Source organism: Helicoverpa zea, chromosome 6 (assembly GCF_022581195.2).
Source record: "Helicoverpa zea isolate HzStark_Cry1AcR chromosome 6, ilHelZeax1.1, whole genome shotgun sequence".
In the NCBI taxonomy this organism is placed as follows: domain Eukaryota; kingdom Metazoa; phylum Arthropoda; class Insecta; order Lepidoptera; family Noctuidae; genus Helicoverpa; species Helicoverpa zea.
The window spans coordinates 11,906,940-11,929,859 of record NC_061457.1 but is presented as its reverse complement, the minus strand read 5'-3'; the positions used below and the strand labels follow the sequence as shown (position 1 = coordinate 11,929,859).

General features: G+C 38.4%; 2 protein-coding genes across 3 annotated transcripts; both read left to right on the top strand.

Annotated features, from left to right (window-relative positions):
* Nucleotides 1-3,378: 3,378 nt before the first annotated feature.
* On the top strand, nt 3,379-10,586 carry LOC124631490. Of its 2 annotated transcripts, none has more exons than XM_047165911.1 (7): nt 3,379-3,622; nt 6,340-6,527; nt 7,063-7,282; nt 7,531-7,645; nt 8,404-8,471; nt 9,163-9,366; nt 9,670-10,586. In XM_047165911.1, exons 1-7 carry the CDS (start codon nt 3,530-3,532, stop codon nt 10,222-10,224), a joined length of 1,443 nt encoding a protein of 480 aa, XP_047021867.1. In that variant the 5' UTR covers nt 3,379-3,529; the 3' UTR covers nt 10,225-10,586. The 2 variants fall into 2 exon arrangements, with proteins under 2 accessions (XP_047021867.1, XP_047021868.1); XM_047165912.1 differs by lacking the exon at nt 3,379-3,622 and adding an exon at nt 5,350-6,230.
* A 788-nt stretch (nt 10,587-11,374) lies between these two features.
* Nucleotides 11,375-14,739, top strand: LOC124631501 (YEATS domain-containing protein 4). The gene is made up of 4 exons (XM_047165925.1): nt 11,375-11,536; nt 11,804-12,085; nt 12,224-12,413; nt 13,936-14,739. Exons 1-4 carry the CDS (start codon nt 11,489-11,491, stop codon nt 14,106-14,108), a joined length of 693 nt encoding a protein of 230 aa, XP_047021881.1. The 5' UTR covers nt 11,375-11,488; the 3' UTR covers nt 14,109-14,739.
* The last annotated feature ends 8,181 nt before the right edge of the window (nt 14,740-22,920 follow it).

Below are 22,920 nucleotides of genomic sequence, written 5' to 3'. Positions count from 1 at the left end.
CTATGTCCAAACCTTTTATATATCTAATCGTTGAGGTATTAGTTGTTTTCCAATTTATAAATTGGTGAAAAAATAACAGAAAAAAAACCGGCCTAGTGCGAGTCGGAATCGCGCACGAAGGGTTCCATTGTTTAGAAAATGAGCAAAAAAATCACGTTTGTTGTATGGGAGCCCCCCAAAATATTTATTTTATTCTAGTTTTCAGTATTTGTTGTTATAGCGGCAACAGAAATACATCATCTGTGAAAATTTCAACTCTAACTATTACGGTTCATGAGATACAGCCTGGTGACGGACGGACGGACGGACAGAGGAACGAAAACAATAAGCTGCGTCTACGCTAGGAGAGCCGATTGTCGGTGTTGCCCTTGTGACGCACTTTATAAAAAAGGCTTGGTTGGTTGCAACAGCAGCGGCTACTGCAATAATATTAATACCGTCCATATTCACCAAGAGCCGCGAAACTAACTCGAACTCACTGCGGAAAACTACGTTCGAGAACAGTGATCGTTTTGTAGGTTCGTTGTACGTCCACACTTGACGCCGCGAACGACGAAGCCGAGAACGGCTCCGCTTGTGCTTCGCTCGTGCTCGGTTCGTCTAGCGTAGACCCGCCTATAGGGTCCCGTTTTACCCTCTGGCTACGGAAACCTAAAAAATACCTACACCACAAAAAAAAACTCCATCAGAAAAATAATAAGAAATAATACTATGACAGCATAAACAATGTGGCAGCCTAAACCCGTATTTTTATCGATAAGCCATAAATCGTACACGTCACCGCAAACGACGCTCAGTACTAATCGATAGCTGCTTACCTCGTAAAAGGTAATGAGCTTGAAGACATAGATAAGGTATATACTACAGCCTATATGCCTATTGTATATCTATACTAATATTATAAAGACGAAAACTTTGTTTGTTTGGTTGTAATGGATAAACTCAAAAACTACTGGACCGATTTTAAATATTCTTTCACCATTAGAAAGCTATATTATCTGCGAGTAACATAGGCTATATTTTATCCCGGTGCGGACAGTAGCTACCATTGTCTAATGTCATCGGTTTGGTTGGAAGCGATTTCATCAAAAATAAGCGATACCTATGTACTATTTTATGATATTACCTACAGAGTTTGCTATGGTTAAATAAAAATAAACCATATAAAATGTGTTTAAGGCAGTAAATTGCCATTTTTCATTATTTTTGGCAAAAAATCTAATAAAGTAGGGAATCATGTGTTATTTTGTGGAAATCCATGACAAAAAATGTTAGAAAAAATATGTAGCGTTAATTCCTCGAGACATCTCGAAGTTCCAATACTTATATAACTTTCCCGAATACCAAAAATAAACACGCTATCAAATATATCGATCTGTATAGAAAACATCAATTTACCCCGAAAGCCACCCTTATTACATCCCAAGGGAAATGTAAGAACATCGAACATATTTTTTCTGCAAACTACTTTCTGAATAAGTAATTCAGTACGTTTACTACGGCGCTACGGGCTACGAGCTACGACATGGCTACGGCGTAGCCAGAACGGCGCCTCAGTTACGTACATATTTTATTCGTATTTATGTTTCTGATAACTGTTTTAATGTTGGCAATTATGTGAAAATTCTAGATTACATATTTATAATTAATGTCTTTTTTAGTTTATACTAGCTGATCCCGCGAACTTCGTATCGCTTAAACCTTCCCTGGACCTCTACAAACATTTTAAAACCAAAATCAGCTCAATCGGCCCAGCCGTTCTCGAGTTTTAATCAGACTAACGAACAACAGTTCATTTTTATTTATTTAGATCATCATAAGGTAAGATTAATTTTACGATTTTTAAACCTCATTTTAATTTGGGAATTAACATTACGACTGTTATATAATTTTTTAACATCAGTTTTGATGATTTAATTGGGCTGCATCAATAAAAAAAATCTCTAGCATGGCAAACCAACAGTTTCCACAGTGAAACACAATGGGCAATATTTTGCCCTAACTTAGAAAGTTCACAAAGATCCCAATTCCCCTATTTCCAACGACATGCACATAACTTTCATTGCGCTAATTTAATCTGGGTCTGGCAGAGGTCAAGGGTAGCTGGGATGCTTCTCAAATGTACGAACAAGGACAGATCGTTTTACGACTGTCGGTACTATACTTTGGCAAGTGTATTATCCTTATTTAGGTACATATTATAAATGCGTACGTAGATTGTTTTTTACGTTTTTACTGGAAAATAGGTTGACTCGCTGCTAAACTTATTAAGCGTGGAGTTGGTAAGTGACGAATTAAAATAATGAATAAAGTTACGTTTTAATAATTTGTATATAAAACTCATTCGTTTCTTCATTGAGCTGACTAAAAACGCAACATGAAAGCAGCAGCAAAGTCAAAGTCAAATCATTTATTTCATTTAGGCTTTCACAAGCACTTATGAACGTCAAAAAATATAAATAAAGTTGATTCTAGTTGCCAGCATTGTAATTCCTATTGTTTGGGCTCAGACCTGGTTTAAAGTAAGTACATAATAAGTTCTTTACTTTCACCAGTAAACGGTGTTCCAGAAAAAATATCACCGACACTTATTATCACAGAACAGTATTATCATCTTTCTGTCCTAATCCCAATCCTGGTTCGAGCAACGCGACCTCTTCTACCTTACTTCTCTACCTGACATCATCTTTCCAGCCATATCATACAGAACACTAACAAACATATATTCAACTCTTTACGACATACTAAATCAGTCCTGACTTTATAGCCTACACATCTTTCTACGTAATAGTAAAAGCCAACGTCTTGAACCAATAGGAAAACAAGCTGTATGTGTTTTAAAAGAAAGTTTTTCTTTCTTGTCGCCTTGCTTGTGGGGTCATGTGAAACATATAGAGTGACCATCGCCGGCTCCGCGGTTGTTAGGGGTGCCATCTATTTACAAGGGGTGAAGAGGGGTGTTTTACACCAAGTGGAAAATTCAGAAGGGCAAGTATTGTCTAATCAGTCTGTGTGCATTTTTGCTATTACAATCTAATAGTGTGTAAAAGCTTTCTCCAAGGATATAAAATATTTTCTAGCATTTGGCAGTCAGTTATATATACCTGATAATAATTATATGAATTCCTCCACTAACTCATTTTTTCAATAAACATACATAGTCACTGCTCGAAAAATCAGCAACGGAAAACCATCAACATAAGGTCTGACCAGATCTTCTCCATTAGGACTCAAATCCCTCTTAAATAAACAGCTCTATCGTCATAAATTAAGTGTGTCGTCAAAGGATATCATCAGTCATATTTACTTCAACACCCTCTGTGTAAACTAAACCTTCTCCCACCCCTATTTCGTTTGCACTGGCGTCGGTCTAGCGACAGACATACAGCCAGTGGGACGCGCGCTCCCGAGGAGGCCAGATGGCGAGATGGCCGCCATTTCATAGCCTTATACCAGCCAGTGACGCAGGTGTACTTGCACGCTGCACCTTCAACCATAGACACTAAATAATGATGTGATTAAAAACTCCATGACGTGCCAGATATTGCTGCTCATCACCACAATGATTTTAGCCTTTTTCGCTTTCTCCCTGCTCGGGATTTTAATTACGAAACCTGCTCCTGTAAGTGCTTTTTTCTTATATTTTTTAATAGATCTGTTTTCATATAAGCCTCTTAGTTTTTTTAGGAATTAAAATCTAGTTTTCATTACAGTGTAGACTCAAAAAAATCCGAAATAGGTACAGTGACCAAAATGAACAACGTTATGTGTCAACTTAAGTCAACATTACAAAAATTTTACCAATCAAATTAACAGTTCTTAGCAGAGAAATGTGCTAATTTGACCACAGATCTAGGTAACGAGGTTTTATAAGGGCACTTGTAGCTTGATGCCTTTGACAGCGCGATCGATTAGAGAAAAACATGCGCGGTGCAACCTGGCGCCCAGTTTTCCCGCGAAAACAACCCACGTCGAATCTATTTTTATCATTCATACCGGACATTATTAACAAGGATGCAACGTATTGATTTATGGCGTGAACTCTACCCTTTTCTCTGTTTTGTAGGGTAGCAACGCTAGGGAGTTGTTGGAGACAGAAAAATGTTTTTGTAATAAGCTTAGTTTCTGAACTAATGTACAAACCTTTAAAAAATTCAGCCAAGCAAATGATTGGATTAAAAATGTATTATTTAGGTTGGAAAAATTATAAATTCTTACTCTATAATGGTTGACAACGATAACAACGCGTTGCCATAGCAACCGATTGCGGACCCCTAGTAATGTTAGCTCATATTGTAAGTATGTACCTATCACTAATTTTGTATTATTAACGGATTAAGACCATTTTGTAATCTATTTTTTCATCTTTGCCTTGTTTCCTACTGTACATACTGGAGCAATGAAAAAAATAGAGTTCATCCTGTGCAGAAAATAATTTAGATAACCATATTATCCACGTTAAAATTCAGTTACGAAAAGATTGCCGTAAACGACTAAAACAACGAAGCTTGAAAGTTGAGGATTAATTGCAGTGACTCTGTTCAGTTCTATATGGGTACATATCAAACTACTCAATAAGAAAATGAATGTGATAATATAAAAGGGAGTAACTTGTAAGTAAAAAAATAATGTCATGAAGTATTGAAACTGTCAGTATCCGGAGGAATATTAACTGTGTTAAATGGTGTCATAACAGCTTCAACTTTCCCATTCATCGAAAACAAATACCTACAAATTGTGCCAACCAATGAATCCATGAAAATGGAAACGTCAGCATCAAACCCAGACATTACGTCACGTCTGTCCCGTTTACCAAACTGCTGACGATCCACTTTATGCATTTCAGCAACTTTCACCCCAGACTTCAGCCGCGTCTATCGAAAGTTTTAGGCAGATTCAGCGATATTCATGTGAAACCAAACTAAAAGTGACTTGTGGATAACTTGAATTCCTTTTGGTTTATGGAATAAGAATGTCTTGACGTTTTGTTATAACCCTCGGACACTGCAAACTTTAGTCTAAAGGGCTAAAAAAAGTTCTCTTCTCCTCCGAGCCTTTTCCCAAACTATGTTGGGGTCGGCTTCCAGTCTAACCGGATTCAGCTGAGTACCAGTGCTTTACAAGAAGAGACTGCCTGTCTGACCTCCTCAACCGTTACCCGGGCAACCCGATACCCCTTGGTTAGACTGGTGTCAGACTTACTGGCTTCTGACTACCCGTAACGACTGCCAAGGATGTACAATGACAGCCGGGACCTACAGTTTAACTTGCCTTCCGAAACACAGTTGCATTGGTACTTGCCTGACCTGGAATCGCACCCGCGCCCTCGTACTCGAGAGGTTGGTTCTTTGCCCACTAGGCCACCACGACTTAAAGGCTACAAAAAACGAAAGACAAAAGACGAAAGGGCTAAAAAAAGTATGGAGACATATAAATAGTAGTGCTAACTTTGCAAAGATCAATCAGGCAATCTATCCAGCTAGTAACTAGATCGGCTAATATATTTGAATTGATAACAAAAATAAACTGTCAGCCAAACATCGAACCACCGACAGTTGTTAGTCATCCTATGAAAAAAATATTCCTTATTATGATGCCTAACATTTTTATTCTACCGGCTATTAAATAACTGGTAATAAATCAAAATCAATATTGAAATCCGTACTATCAATCTCTGATTCCCGCCCCACTTTTATTTCAATTTAAAGTCAATATTTCAAAGTAAATGAGTCGGAAAACGGGACGCTCGAGCGCTCTCTAGATTGATATGATGCTTTCCCTCTTGAAAAGCCGCTTGAGAAGCCTCTTGTATCATGTGAATGTGGCCTATAAATACTGTAGAATGCTAGCCTAGCTCGTATTGAAAGCCTAGCAATTTCTTAAGAGGTCGAGATGTTTCAGAGAGCCGTGTGACCTAAAAGATCGCGTTCGTTTGCTCAACTTTGAAGTTATGGCAGTTTTGAATGCATCTTTTTGCAAGACGAAGAGTTTTTGATAGTGCTTACGGAGTCTGCATTTTGTATGGTTTACCTTCAGTTTTTTAGGTCCTCCTGAAGTAGTACAATTAACTACATGGATCCAGAAATCTGTCTTGTTATTGAGACCTTCAGATGGGTTCCTAAACGTTTCTTCATTAACTAATAATGATCATTGAACAAAACATTCACCACCAAACGTAATTCCAGAGTAAATAGGTTACCTCTAAGCAAGCGTGCTCCACCTTCAACTAGGTACATCTTCGCTTACCATCAAATGAAATACTGATCAAACGTACCTTTGTCTATCATTGGTGTTAGATCCTGGCCTCATTTTCAATAACCTTTATCCCTTTAATTCCAGTGTGCGACTGAAGTACAATGCAAGGATGGCCACCTTTGTCCAGCCCACTGGATGTGCTGCGAGCTCGGCTGCTGCGACACGTCCGCGCAACCGACACGCCGCATCAACGCCACGCTCGGGTCACGGCGGGAGCTGGACGAGACTCCGCTCAAGGAACATAGCTATACCTATGCTTGGTATGCCCAGTGGTGAGGTTTAGTTGCATCTCAACCATTGATAGGGACATTTACATCTTCATATAAACAGCATGTTCGTCAAGTCTATTAGAACTCCTGTTTATCTATACTAATATTATAAAGAGGAAAACTTTGTATGTTTGTTTGTTTGGTTGTAATGGATAAACTCAAAAACTACTGGACCGATTTTAAATATTCTTTCACCATTAGAAAGCTATATTATCTGCGAGTAACATAGGCTATATCTTATCCCGATGCGGGCAGTAGCTCCCACGGGACGCGGGTGAAACCGCGGGAAAACGGCTAGTTATAAATAATACTGAAAAATCTGTGAATGCATGAGAGGAGGATCGATACTCCATTTGTGAGCGTCTTCAAAAATTTCATGCATACATTCGTAGCTGCATGAATGTTTACCTAATGTCAGTGAAAATATTATTAGTCAATAAGTCCAATTTTATTGGTAGCAGACAAGATTATTTTCCAAACGAAACATCCGGAATTATAAAAAAGTTAATTGCTTGTTTTTTTCTTCATAATTCCGCAGGCCAGTACTCTTCCTCCTGGGCACTCTCGGCGGTATTTTGATTTGCTGCATCTGGTGCCTGTTCTTCAAGAGGTCGTCTTCCCATGGGGTCTACATGTGTTCCATGGCGTGCTGCGTGAGACGACCGACCTCGGAGCACGACTCCGCAGGGTCGGTGTACCCTCCACCACGATACAGTCGCTGCGGGTCCTTCCATCAAGCTCCACCACCATATTCTGAAGTGATATTCTTATTGTCAACTACAATTTGGAGGTTTATTTATTTTCGCCAGTTTATAAAACGTCTTATTTCACCACTTCTTGTGTATGACCTTTTATTTTTGCTGTTTGCATGATTTTTGTGCTGACTTCTTGAATCTTAAATGAGGATAATAGAATGTTAAATGCTTTTTTCTTCTAGTATTTTAATACCCTGGACTATGCTCAAGAACAATTGTCCCTAACCACAGTTTTCGTCTTATTGTACTAGGTAGCATCAAAACCGGATCTGTACCCGCTGGTGATCACATGCGGAGAAGGAGATGGGAAGGCCGGCAACTATCTGATGGTCCATTACTTCAGGAATTACGTGATTCGCGCTCCAGGTAGAATATTTTTTTATACTTGATAAGTAAGCCAAATAAATATTTACGATGACAACTTTGGGGCTCGTAAGTTAAACGGTCCCTAGAATATAATAGAATTGTTTAGATAAAAAGATACTATGATAAAGTAAATGTAAAATTAAACTTAAATAAAATGTAAATAGTTTAACATAACAAGTTCAGGGATAGGTATTGGGAAATCTTTGCATTTACCATCCCCCAAAGGGTCAAATTTTAAATTATAAACAACGCAAGCAGTCATCAACCCAAGCAAGTGATAAGTTACATCTAATTTAATAGGCTTGAGAGATTACACAGAAGGGAAAGCAAGAACGCACTTGTTTTAACCCTAATTAAATTACCTACTTTGTAACTGCAGCCTTGCATGCACAGTCGGTTTAAAGACGTGCCTCCTATCGGTTGCAATGTTCAACAATGTTGGACAGTGTTAAAAAACATGGAGGAGTGTTGAGATTAGCCAAACTTAATCTTACTACAGTTTGTATATTTTTGTAAAATTTGTGAATGTTCAGTGTGGTGTACAAAATAAAGTAGCTTCTGCCAGCGGTTTCATCCACGTAACGTGGGAACTATTGAAATGTAACATATTGCCTTGATAAATTGGCTATCTAACACTGAATGATTTGTTCAAATCGAACCGGTAGTTGCTGATAACACCGTTTTCAAGCAAATAAACAATCTCATCAAGTCTCATATTAGTACAGTTTTTAGTTAATGATGTATCGTTTTGATTTCAGGCTCTTTATCAGCGACGAGTACTGCAGAATCTCTCAACTCCAGTTTCATATGCAACGCGGCGAATGAGGTAAACCATTTATTCATAAATCCATAACGTTTTCCGCCTTGATGGTGTTTTTGCGTGTCAGAATATCTTGTAGGCAATCGTTTGGTTCCTACGCTGTATTTATTTTCCAATTCGTTTAAAGCTCTAGCGAATTTCGATTAAAAAACATTTGGACTTTTCGATTAACAGAATTCATACAATTACATCAAGCAACACTAGGTATATAGTCACGATCTGTAGAGCTGTGGACCATACCTCATTGCTTTAAGAACTGGCTCAAACTAGTTATAAGAAAGTAGGAGTTGCATTCAAACATGACATAGTGGGGCTTCAATCAACCACGACATAGAATCTTCAGTAGTTGCATCGTAGCCTTGTAAAACTAGTGAAAGACAATACTGACTTAGATACATAACTATTAACTATACATATATGAGGCATATTTTTAGTTATATTGTTTGCTGGGAAGTAAACTTTGATACTTCCAGACATTGTCCAGTTATAGCTTTTTATTTTGCCAATCTCTATATTATGATGCCGGTTGTTTTGAATTTTATATATTGAATATTTAGAACCAGGTAGCTTGGAATATAACATTCTTTATGCTAGTTCGCCCATTCCTATAAATAAGGGATGGTTGGAGTGCGTAGTATTTGCGATCCTATTTATAGAATACTTAATGTAGGTACATTAAGTATTCTACACTTTTCAGGCAAATTCAATCATTCCACCGCCGTACTCGTGCGCGAGCAACTACGAGGAGTGCGGCGTGGGGTGCGGGCCGCTGCTACGCTCCCTGTCCTCTCTGACGGAGCCCCGCGCGGCTCCTGCCCGCCCCGACCCCGCGCCCTCCCGGCCCCGGGACCCGCCTGCCGCCTTCCGGGATAACCTTATCACTTCACCTGTACAGCCCTTGGTAAGTGCTCCTAAATATTTCAGTACATAATGCTGAATAAAGACACAAAAAAATATATTTTGTTTATTGTGATTTGCCCCTGGATCATCTCATCATTCATCATCATCTGCTTATTCTGTCCACTATTGAAGGCATTCTAAAAGAAGCAGGATAATTCCATTTATGTGATGAAGTTAGCGTCGTAATTTCCTTAACTACTGATTCAAAGCGATCACTAGATAAAAACTAACTTCTCACTTACCCACCTATCGTGACATATGGCTATTGTGAGCAATGTTATAATTTAGATTGTTCTCCTTTCAGGACTCTAATTTCGACTTAGAACTGGAGCTTATTGATTGCGAGATGTACTGCGATGGAGGCTGCAAGCCTCGGCTGGGTTCCTCCCCTCCGATACACCAGTCGCTCGACGAAGATGACGACAACAATATGTACATGCACGAGGCCTACGGCAGTCTCCGGCAGTACTACACTGGGAAGCCAGACCCTCCAGAATCGCCGCCGCAGCCGACCAGCCCCACACAGACGTCCAGAGACTCCACCCTGAGGAGACCAAGTGATGACAGACGTCACAGACGCCTTGAGAGCGTAAAAAAAACGCCAAGGCAACGAAAAACGAGCTTATACATGCCATTATCGGTAGCTTATCCCGTAAGGACATCGAGAATCTCACCCGGTACTAGGGCCTCGTCCCGATCCGCTCCAGCCACGCCATGCAGCTCACTTGTGCCCAATTTACTCACGTTCTCCCAAAGAGTGTCAGCTTCACGACATGGATCAAGATCGTCAAAGTTCGAGGAGGAATCTGACCCCCTTCTCGCAGACTTGGAAAACACACGCACTGATCACAAATTTTAAATACCACACGACGCTAACGAATGCTTTTATTTTAACAGATTATGCTCTGATGAAACCCTTGAATGTGATCCCATCGATGTTAATATATGCATGTACTTAATAGTTTGTAAGATTTTAATATTTGTGTATAATTTGCAAACGGCCTAAACAGCGAACCCCGCCCGACCGAAGCAGACGTGTGACAACAACACATTCAATTCTCAATGTTGTGACTGTTTTAACTGTGCTCATTATATCCTAGAGCCTATGCAATTATGTAGTTAGTTTAATGTTAATTATTCAATTATAATATCGCGGATAAGAAAAGAGCTTGTTGGACCATTGTTCACTTGCCTTCTAATAAGATGTAATTATGAAAATAATACTAGTGTTTTATTTAAAAAAACGCCTTTATGATAAATAGAAATACCTTGCCTGGCACAGCACAAACTTCACCTATTCTGAAAACAGAAGGGTATGATAGAGTCAACGCCCGAAAAACTCGAACGCCTCCAGTTACCATAATTGCAAGATACTATAAAAAAATACTATAAAATAATTATAAATTAATTATTATAATTGCAAATTACTATAAAATGCGCCCTTCGTTAAAAGCAACCCAGTCGTGTCAAGCTACAAAACGAACTGATTCCTCGAAACAGACGAGACAATGGAAGGATATGCCTTCAGTCTGCAGGGACAGCCCTTATGCGCAAGAGTGTGTTCTGTATGGCTCCAACTATATTTAATACACTGCCAAAGAGCTGGAGAGCGCTGCCATTGCCACTTTTTAAAAATGTACTGCATAAGTTTTTAGCGAGTAAAGTATATTATAATATTTTAGATTTCATAAATGAAAAAGACTTTATTATTCCTAATTATATTTTTCCTTGTTCTTCTTCTTAATCCTATGTTCAATAATTTTTGATTTATTAATATTATATTGCATGCCAATTGGTATAATATGGCGGATGTTTTTACCCTTATGTAACAACATCATTGTAACCTGTATTTGCAAAAATAAATATCTTTATCTTTATATCTCTATCTGTAATCATAATCAATATCACACTATTTTATTAACATGAAGTAATAAAGTGAAAAAGTGATCGAAATGCGAACCAAAGCTCAAAAGGCCAGAACCCACTCAACCAGTTACAAACCTTGTTGTCCTGCCTGTCATTATCAAAGTGACAGTTGCAATTCTCACGAGAGTGAGGTTATATTTGTATACAAAACAGTTAAAAGTAAAGTTTCCAAGCTGTCGGCCAAAATAGATTTGGATATGAGCTTGCAAACAGACTTTGGCCCCGACTCCGGGGGCAGAGTTAAGGTAAGACACGTTTATATACTAAAATTACATGTTTACTCCATTCGAATTCTATCAAACCTCTTTGCTAAAACTTCGTATTAATATTGATATGATTCCTTTGTTAATAGGACTTTAACAAGCAACTGGAGCCTTTCAAAAGTGTTTAGAATTAAATAATCACCCATTTTCTTTCATAATTCTACAAAACGCCAGCCTTAAAAACATCGGTCAACTTTCTGGAACTTGTTTTGAGTTTATCAAGTAAACGTACTTCATACTTAATTTCAGGGTTTAGTGATAGTAAAGCCCATAATATACGGCAATGTTGCCAGATATTTCGGCAAGAAACGTGAAGAAGACGGACATACTCATCAATGGACGGTGTACGTAAAGCCGTATGCCAATGAAGACATGTCGGCGTACATAAAGAAGGTTCACTTTAAACTACACGAGAGTTACGCGAACCCTAACAGGATAGTGACGAAGCAGCCGTATGAGTTGACCGAGACGGGCTGGGGGGAGTTTGAAATTGTTATCAAGTTATATTTCCATGATCCAAATGAGAGACCTGTAAGTTAACATTGATATTCTGATAATATTGGCATTACCACAAACTTTACTAAGAAATCCATCTGCTTAAAAGCTATGGTAATTAATTCCATATTTTCTTTTTAACTCTACACTACAAATTATCTTACTTCATTTCAGGTAACCCTATACCACATTCTAAAGCTGTTTCAATCACCGGTAACAGAGGGAGCTCCCCCCACAGTAGGCAGAGCCCTGGTCAGTGAGTCATATGAGGAGATAGTATTCCAGGAGCCCACGCAGCTGATGCAGCATCTGCTGAATAGCGTCAAACCCATCACCAATGGACCTTGGAACCATGATACTAATTGTAAGTAGAAAGAGAACTACAGTTTTTTAATTTTAATTTGAAAATTCAATTTAGGTCCAAGTTTACAGCATAAACATGCATTTTTCTTTAAAAAACTGTATACATTGAAACTTCTACATGAAAATTCTAGCTGTGAGATAACTGACGTGTATATTGTTGGTACTCATCACCAGACTATCTGTAATTACTGCCAAAGTTATTCAAATACCACAAAAGTAATGTAGCTTACAAAACAGAGAGGAAGTCGTTAAGATGGTCATCCATATAAACGCCAGTTGTCCCAAGGATTGCTTAACTTGTATATATACTTAGTTATATCGGGTGTGTCGTTCATAATCACATTAAATGAAATGCGTTAATATACTGGTTAATATATGTCGATTAACACAAAGATAAAAGAAAAATACGTAAAAATAAAAAAAAATAGTTTTTCAAACAAAGTAAATGGAATAAAACCGGCCAAGTGCGAGTCGGACTCGTGCACGAAGGGTTCCGTAAATTACAGTTAAATCAACCTATCTCAAAAACTATAAGAGATACTTTGATCAAACCAAAAATCGTTGAAAGAGTTAATTAGCATGCATCACCTCTATTTTTTTTAGAATTTTATACCCCGTAGTTATAAAAATAGAGGGGGGGGGGACATACTTTTTACGACTTTGAGAGCTGATATCTCAAAAACCGTTCACTTTAAGAAAAATGTTTTTTAGAAAACTTTATATCATTTTAAAAGACCTTTCCATTGATACCCCACACGGGTATGTACATCGAAAAAAAAAATTTCATCCCTCAGTTACATGTATGGGGGGCCCCACCCCCAATTCTTTTTTTTACTATTTAGTGTCATATTTTTGTAGCGGTTCATACAACACATATTCCCATCAAATTTCATCACTGTAGTACTTATAGTTTCCGAGTAAATCGGCTGTGACAGACGGACAGACGGACAGACGGACAGACGGACATGACGAAACTATAAGGGTTCCGTTTTTGCCATTTTGGCTACGGAACCCTAAAAATGTGCGAAAATTAGAACACCATATAAAAGTCAGTCATTACAAACACCTGAAATTCTCCCTTGAAAACTGACAGCTGTCAACTGATCAAAACATTCGATACTCCTAACTTTATCTCTGCTTTACACATGATGTTGTAAATTATAAAAACGAAAAATGACTCCTGTGGTTAAACCACTGAACGGATTAGGTTATTTTTTTTACAATTCGCCATAGAATATCGTAAAGTATATGCGATAGGATTTAATGTAATTGTGAACGACACACCCGATATATAGCCTTACTTATAAACGTCAATTAAATATAAGTAATACTTAAGGGCTGTTTAAGAAAATTCTTACTTATAAACGTTGCTTAAGCATGTCTTAACTAACATTTACACACTACTTAAAGTCTTAAGTAGTGATTAGTTAAAATGTTGCTTAGAAGGTGATTAGAGATTTTATAAGTAAGGGGGATAATGTATAGACTACTCTAAAAAAAATGTTTTTCTTATTACCTTACAGTTGAAGAAAAGAAAGAAAAAACATTACAAAAAATTATAACAGCTCAAACTAAAGTGCGGACAGAGATAACAGACTTGAAGGAAAAGCTACACCTTGCTAAAGAAACCATTTCAAAGTTCAAAGATGAAATAGCTAAATTGCAGAACAGTGGAAATGTCATGTCCGGTGTGTAAAGTTATAAGACTGATATTGAATTAAGCGTCAATATAAAGATGCTGGCTGTTTTTAATTTTCTCTTGGAAAAAAGCATGTTTTACAAAGTTAAGGGGTTTCTAGAACGCACAATACAATTGTGCAGCATTAAGGTACGTTTTGAATCTTTGCTGACGGCTGCCACTGCTGACCCTACATGCCGCATTTGCATGAAGTCGGCCGCGGCTGCACTACCTACTGGTTTCTATGTATTTACATGAAGCTGTTTTAGAACGAAGTGGCAGCAGTCGCGGTCAAATATCTGACATCTAACGTACCTTTACTATATTGTGCTACTATACTGTACTAATTGGTGTTTAGGGTCAAAAATTGCGCAATGATTTTTATTGAACAATTTTAATTGCACAATATTTTTATCGTTATATTGCGCAATTTTATTGACCGTCTAGGGAGCGCCGTATTTAAAGAATAGTATTCAATCGGTTTTAAACACAACAATGATTGTAAATTAACTAAGATATATTGTGAAACGTCATTTGATTTTTTTAGTTAAGTAGTTTTAAGATAGGATAATATCGATTTGTACGAGTATACCCATAGCTAGGTAATATTTCTAATGAACTTGAATAAAAACATAATATTAATTGCTAAGTCTAGTTTTACTTTTATTCTTTTAGCCTTTTAGTACTTTTTAGGGTCCTCACCCAAACTGAAAAGCGGAACCCTATTACTAAGGCCGTTGGCCGTATGTCAATCCGTCTGTCATCAGGCTACATCTCACTCATGAACCGTGACAGTAAGAAAGTCAAACTTCTTAGGGTGCGTCCACATCTGGCGAATGCGCCGCGAATGCGCAGCACGCGAGCCGATCGCGAGCTGTCCGCGAGCTGCGCGCGTGCAGTCACTGCAATAGTTCGGTGCGCCTCTTTAGCGCAACTCACGCAAGGCTCGTATAGAGCGCGCGAGCGGCGCGCGAGCGGCGCGCGATCTGCGCGCAATCAGTTCTCGCCCTTACAGTTCCGTATATTGGCTCAGTACTATCGAAGATGGCAGACGTCGCGCGCCGCCTGCGCGCCGCTCGCGTGCGGCGCTTAGGTCGCGCGCGAGCGGCGCGCGGGCCAAGCAGAAGCGGCGCACGAACAAAAATGCACGCGCGCAGCTCGCGGACAGCTCGCGATCGGCTCGCGTGCTGCGCATTCGCGGCGCATTCGCCAGATGTGGACGCACCCTTACACATAGGTAATGTTCATTGATGACTTAACAACAAATACTGAAACGACAAAATAACGATATTAAGAGGCTCCCATACAACAAACGTGTTAGCTTAATAGATAATGCTAGGAATCCTTGCGAGAGTCTTATTCGCACGGTATTTTTAGGGTTCCGTACCTCGAAAGGAAAAAACGGAACCCTTATAGGATCACTTTGTTGTCCGTCTGTCTGTCTGTCTGTCTGTCTGTCAAGACCCTTTATCTTAAGAACGCGTGGACGTATCAAGCTGAAATTCACATGAAATACTCGGGTCTATTGTCCCTTTAGGCTGTGAAAATATCAAGCTTCTAAGCCAAGCCAATCAAAAGATACAACCGATTATGTCGATATTTTCAACAAATTCTCGACACTCGCAAAGGAATCAAAACCTACAGGGTACTTCCCGTAAACTCAGAATCTTGAAATTTGGCATGAAGCATTGTTATATAATGCAAATATAGGAAAAATTGCGAAAATCTCATTTTTTTTGTTATATAATATAAAAAAAATATTTTAATAAAATGAAACTTACTACCTTATTTCTCACGAACGAATAAAGGTACCAAATTGAAATTTATACCAAATACCTAGGTCTATTGTCCCTTTAAGCAATGAAAAAATCAAACTTCTAAGTTAACGCGATCAAAAGATACAGCAGTTTTACCGACACCTTAGACGAATTTCCGTCACACGCTAGGGAATCAAAACCTACAAGGTACTTCCCGTGAACTCAGAATCTTAAAATTCGGCACGAAGCAACGTTATATAGTACAGATAAAGGAAAAATTGCGAAAATGATAAATTTGAAGTTACATAAAATATTAAAATATTATTTTTGCTTACATGACATAAAATATTTTTTTAATAATTATAAACTTACTACCTACCCTTTTTCACATGAACGCGTAGAGATATTAACGTTTTGAATAAAAAGTGAAATTCATATCAAACACTTCTTATATATAATGGCCTCTAAACTGTGAAAAATTTTAAATCATTCAATGGTCATTGGGCACCTTAGTATGAAAACCATACCCACGGCGGATACGAACGAAATATAGCACAGTATAATGATAAAGGCTCTGATTTACTATGGCATTAGTCGCATCAATGTGAACCATGGGAATCTAGAGAAAATCAGGTGTAAACATTAAATATTTTCCTCATTTCAATGGGGAATTTAAACGACCAAGTTTGACGGAATTGAGAAATCATTTCTTTGTAGTGAAAGAGTATACTCGCCGTTTATTTCCATTGTCATCAGGTCAGGATCTGATGATGGAAATCCTGAGAAATCGAGGGCAACTATCAGAAATTGTAGGCATGCATAGGATTAAAACTTGATTCTCAGATGTATGTCTGGTGATACTGTCAAACAGTGAAGGTTTAGAGCTTACCTGATGATGGAGACGTGAGAAAGTCGAGAGAACTCCTCAACAGTATGTTTTAGTTACGTCGTGTTTGGGCTTATATTATTCGTATTGACGAGAACTTTTCACAAAAGTTATAAAAATAAAAACTTTTTACAAAAAAAAAACAACTTCTAAAACAACAAGAAAACTGTTTATATGCATCGGTCTAGATCTCGGTGGTTAAATAAATATAGATGCATCCTCTAAACACCGACTTCTAGACCGATGCACCTAACATCTTTTTAATTTCTTTCTTGCTTTTGTTTTCTTGTTGCTTTTTTATATGTTTGAAGTTGGATTTGTTTGTAAAATGCTACAAAATAAAATAATGCCGACTTTATAAAACAAAGAAAGGGACAGAATTACACTTTTGTCAAGGCTCTAGAAACCAGGCGGAAAAAAACCTGAAACTGGGGCTCTTTAGGTGATTAATCCCTCAAAAATAAAAGATCCCATTCCTGCAATGGCTGCTTTAACCCAAGTTAGTAGTGAATTCTCATCACCTAAAATAAAATAAGCTCCAACACAAGGTTACGTTATAAATTGTAAAGGAGTTCCCATAACTATATCTGATCTTAGCTGTCGATCCCACAATGGCAGTCAAACCTATCTTTGTGGAAAGTCTTCGCCAATACGAATAAAATAAGCCCAAACACGTGGTAGTTGCAACATACCGTTCGGGAGTTCCCTTGACTCTCTGTAGTCTCCATAATCAAATCAGCTCCAAACCTTCAGTTTACCAGTACCCTCAAAAATACACTCACATGTCTGGTTATGACTCGATGCGTGCCTACAATATTCAAGAGTTGCCCTCGATTTCTCTGGGTTTCCAGATCCTCATCAGATCCTGGTCATCCGGATTGGCACCTTCCTTCTTTATGAAATGTCTTTACCAATAAAAACTAGCATTGCAACCTGTACAATCCTCTGAAACTGCTTGTCTTTTATATTTTTCAAACGATCCTGGACATTCGTCTCCATGGAATTTTAATAAAATATTTATATTCAAAGAAACGTCATACCATTCTCCACGATTTAAAACGACTTTGATTCAAGTCCGCCACTTTTTACAAAGCGGGTCAGATAATGACCTTTAAGACATAATTAGTTATTTTCAATCAGATTTCTGAATGATGACTATAAAATGTTGTATATAAATAACTTTTACAAGGTACTGGCCTACTATTTTAGTTATATTATAAAATAAAAAATATTAACTATTTTGACTCTCACGAAATTACCATAACTATGATTGTTCTAAACTGAACGGCTGGCGCGAAACTCACTTTTTATCTATACAGCATTTGTACGGAACCCTCGGTGCGCGAGTCCGACTCGCACTTGGCCGGTTTATTTTTTATTAATCTAAGTATGTGTACAACTAAACCAAACAGTCCTTAACCGTATGACCCCCACCTCCGGCTAACCAACACTCGTCAAATCGTATTTTTAGCACCACCATACAATATTGTTTTATGTACCTACTATCGATCGGTGGCCACTAGCAATAGAACTAATCAACTATATATCAATAAGCGTCATTTAAAACCTTGGGAATTCTGATGCAAAATGTCCCGTTTTGAGGGGAAAACTTACTTCCTTCGTTTTCAAGACTTTGTTTACTTCCTTGCGATTTGGTCTTTTATGTTTCGTTTTCAAAATTTCAGTTGTAATTGTATGTGTGGTTACCATGAGGTATTCCGATGTTGGAATTCCTATTCCGTCACAAATTGAACTCTTAAATCTGTCCCGACTACCTACTAAGAAATGTAATTCTCCTTCTTCCTCTTTGTATCGTGGCTGTGTAAATAAAATAAGTACTAACGTAAGCCTTTTGGCCATTTAATTAGGTTGCAAAGTTGCATCCCATATAGTTAAGTATATATCTTGCATCTTGTCAATGTAGTGAACTTAAAAATGCCTAAGTACCTATTTATATACTAAATTAATGTGGACTAAATATTTCGCAAACTCATATTACCTACCACAATAGTAGGCATGTCTTATATCGCACAATAGGACATAGGTACATAGATTTATACCATACTAGGTACTAACTTAGTATTCAATTTCCTTTTAAAATAATATGAGTCATGCAATCTGCCAGGAACCTTAACATTTGTAGTGATTTCTTAGTCATAAAGCTACGACCCACGCGTGGCATTTCGCGGGCTGCACGTCAATTTACGGCCGGTTCACACATGTCTCCGTTTTACTGTTCCGTTGTATCGTGTACGTTTTTTTTTCGTCGATGGCGTATGTAGTTGTATGAGTGACTTCACACATGGCACAGTATTCTGTATACAACTACATACGCCATCGACGAAAAAAAAACGTACACGATAAAACGGGACAGTAAAACGGAGACATGTGTGAACCGGCCGTTATTATGGACTTATGATTTGAAACTACGGAAGTTTGTGGTTACTAGATAGGTACTAAAACTTCTTTGTCTAGGTATAGATACTAATATTAAAGAGGGAAAAAAATATTTTTGTTTATTCCACATTACACCAGTTTCTCTTTTAATTCTGTCACCATTAGAAAGCCGCATTATCTGCGATTAATAAAGGCTATCTTAGTATTAAGATCTTTGTAAGTTTTGACTTTTTGTCGCAATCGCACCATTGGCCTCGATTAGATTTTTCCTATTATCATTTTTTATCATAGGTAGGTAAGTATTCCTCCAATTAGTTTTATTCGCCAAATGGACACGACGCCAATGAACATCGATTTTCTTTCACAAAAGCTTCATTCAGCACTTTTAAACAAAACTTTGTCTACAAAAGTCCATTTAACGGTCGACAAACGTTCAATCTAGGTTATGCAAACATGTTCGGCAGATCGCGTGAACTCAGACATGAAGCATGCATTTATCTACCGCTTCTAATCGCTATCACGCCAGTTATTAGCCGGTAGTTCGAAATTCTAGTAAATGTGTTAAAATATATGTTGTTAACGAGCCTTATTTTATAGTGTTAATTTTGTACTCAATTATGGGTATAGAGGATATGAAAAAAATATGTAGTACCTAAGCATATTGCATTAAAGAAAATATTTAGATTCAATTTTCGAGTCATCATTTTATTATATTCGAGTTAACACTTCTTCGTCGCGGTTTTAACTTAGTTAACTATCTGGTTTTGTTTTGATTATAATTGGCCATTCACTAAATAAGCTAGGAATATGCAAGTTCGATGCCAGTTTAAAATGAATGATTGCATCTTTTGGCTTGCATTCTATGCACACTACCAACTTTTTGTCTCTAGTTAGAAAGGGAAAGAATAAGTAGGTCAAAGAATAATCTCCATTACCCTTCCTCAGATACTTACACCTTGAAATCCATCGATCAATTTTAAAACCTTCACATTTCGAAAACTAAATTTAAAATTGAAGCACTTCCGGTCATAATAAACCTTCAATTCATGTGAAGGAAACTTGTATGGTTCATTTATTAGTGATCTCAATTATTTTTATAGTGTTCGTCAATATTTTAATGCCGCTCATTTTGTATTAAATCTTTAATCTAGACAAAGATTATGTTTAACCCACGTCCCGAGGGATTCTTCCAGTACCTACCGGGATAAAATATTGCCTATGTACACGGGGACAGTTAGCTTCCCAACAGTGAAAGAGTTTTTCAAATCGATTCGGTAGTTTCGGAGCATTTATCGTACAAACAAACAAAAAAATCCTTTTTATTATATGTATGTAATATAGTTTTTGTAATGTTATAATGTAATGTAATGTAATGGATTAATGCTCAATCCTTCTCCGTGTGAGAGGAGGCCTGTGCCCAGCAGTGGAACGATAAAAAAGAATGTTATAATGTACACTTGAGAAAGTTTAAAATTCATTCGACCTTGTAAGTTTAGTGAAAATGAAACTTTGTTTCGTAATAAGAGGTTACGGCTCTCCCAAACGACTGTAACAAGGTGAAATGTTGTAACCCCACATCACCCGTATGTTTCGATGTAAATTAATCCAATTACAACAGCATTATGTAAAGGATTACTCATTCAAGGACATCGTGAGAGTACCTACTTGATTACTTAGGTATTTTTTTTTTGTTTACTATATTATTTACCAACTAAAAAAATTAACTTGATTGTTGAGGAGATTAGGCAAGTAATCCGATATTAGAAAAGATTAACAAAAAATATTCCCTCGATTTTTTACGTAAATAGAAGGAACAATGTTACGCTACGAAGGAAATGATACGGTACTACGCAAAGATGCTACGCGTCTACGCCAAGATGCTACACGACTATTCGAACGCTACGAATGTCTACGAGCGACTACGAGAAACTACGCAGCTTGTTATTTCCAATAACCGTAGACATAAAATATGCACCCTATCAGCATAGAGTATGATTTGGAAACCATTATTCCTGAGTCATATTGATCATTCCTACCGCCTGATTAACATCATTAACCATCGGTTTGAGCATTAGCTAGTAAAATGATTCAGCAACAAAATTGTAACGGCAAAGTACGCGCCGCATATTATTGAACACCCACGCTGTTGCTAGTGATTTGATATCCATTGCGGTTCCTTTACGAAATCCCAATAAAGCTCGTATTAAATTCCTCAATGGATGCGAAAGCGTGGCCAATATTGGCGACTGTGTGAAAGGTTCATTAAGAACTGGTGGCGAAATCACGCGAGCCCACTTGTTGACAAGCACTCTCAAGGTCACGACATTGAATTCATGGCGTACTGTGTACATATGACCTTTCCCACACATCAATTATTGATGACCGACAGATTATAAAAATTACTCTTCCAAGGAAAAATAATAGATGGCCATTAGAAAATTCGACACACTTTAATAAAATATCAAGACGACCACAACACTTTGAGCAATATAAATCTCCGTATACATTCAACGTTAACAAAACTAAACAAACTCTTACTTAACACTTAGAAAGTTCAACTTGTCAACGGATGGTCACATTATCAAGTAAATGATTGCACTCGCTTAAACTTAATTCAGTTAGTATTAGAACCAACTGTTCTCCTTTTTCATCTTATCTCTTTGTCGCCCTTTCATCTCCAGACTCTGGAATATCTCGGACAGTTTATCCAGCTTCTGGGCGGGACTCTGTGGCAACTCCTGCAGTTTGCACAAACTTTTGTCTTCTTCCACTCTACAGACTGTATAGGTCTGTCTCTCCCTCAGACACAACAGCTTCCCCGTCTCCGGCATTGTCGACAACTTCGCCACCTGCAGCGCTGCCTTCTTAAACCTCGTCTTCGGTGAAGCCTTGGGCTGCTCGACCAACTTTACTGAACTCTCTGAATTTGGCGTCGACTGTGGAGTCTTCTTTACTATGGACATGTCATCCTTACTGGCCTTCGCATTCGCTGCACTCACGTATATTGGTTCAATGACATCGTAAGTGTTTTCTCTTAGCAATTGTTGCGGCCTCTTCGCGTCTAGCTGATCCAGGGAGCTCTTCCTCGCGAACCCATGTATCCGCAATGGAGTCAGAGGCTTGAGCACATCCCGGATCTTGGCGGCGCGATCCAGCGTGCCTGAGTCGCTCTTGAGGTCAAACACGATCACTTTAGTTTTGGACTTCTCTAACTTCTGTCCGATGGCCGGGAGGGGGTGGAAGGGTGAGAGGGAGGGTTTGATCTGTATGTCGTTGTCGAGCATCCTCATCTGAGCTGTCTTGTTCTTCCGCGCGATGAGTTTCCGCGGCGCGTATATGGTGGTGAGCGCGCGCGTCTTGTGCGGGTCGAGCGGCGCGAGTGGGCCGGGCAGCATGGGGCGTGCGGAGGCCTGCGAGCCTGCCCGCCGATAGCCGCCGCAACCTTGCCCGACGTCTCCCCTCCCCGCCAACCGAGCTGCCGCGCGCCGCCCCACGCTTGACCACGCTTCCACCACCTACCGAGACGCAGCGTCACTGCTGAATCACTCAAATCTTCGCGAAGAATGCTCGAAAGCACGTCAATAGATCGTTACAAATTCATGCAGATTTTCCGAAATTCTTGTCAAAATAACAAACAAATAAGTCAGGCGATGACAAAGCGGCCAGTAATGATCGTTGACAATTTGAATACGTTACTCCTTGCCGGAACATAATTCATACAGTACTTACAATAAACTGTACTGTGTTTTTTTTTTAACAAGAAATGACGTAGCTATCCGAACGACAGACA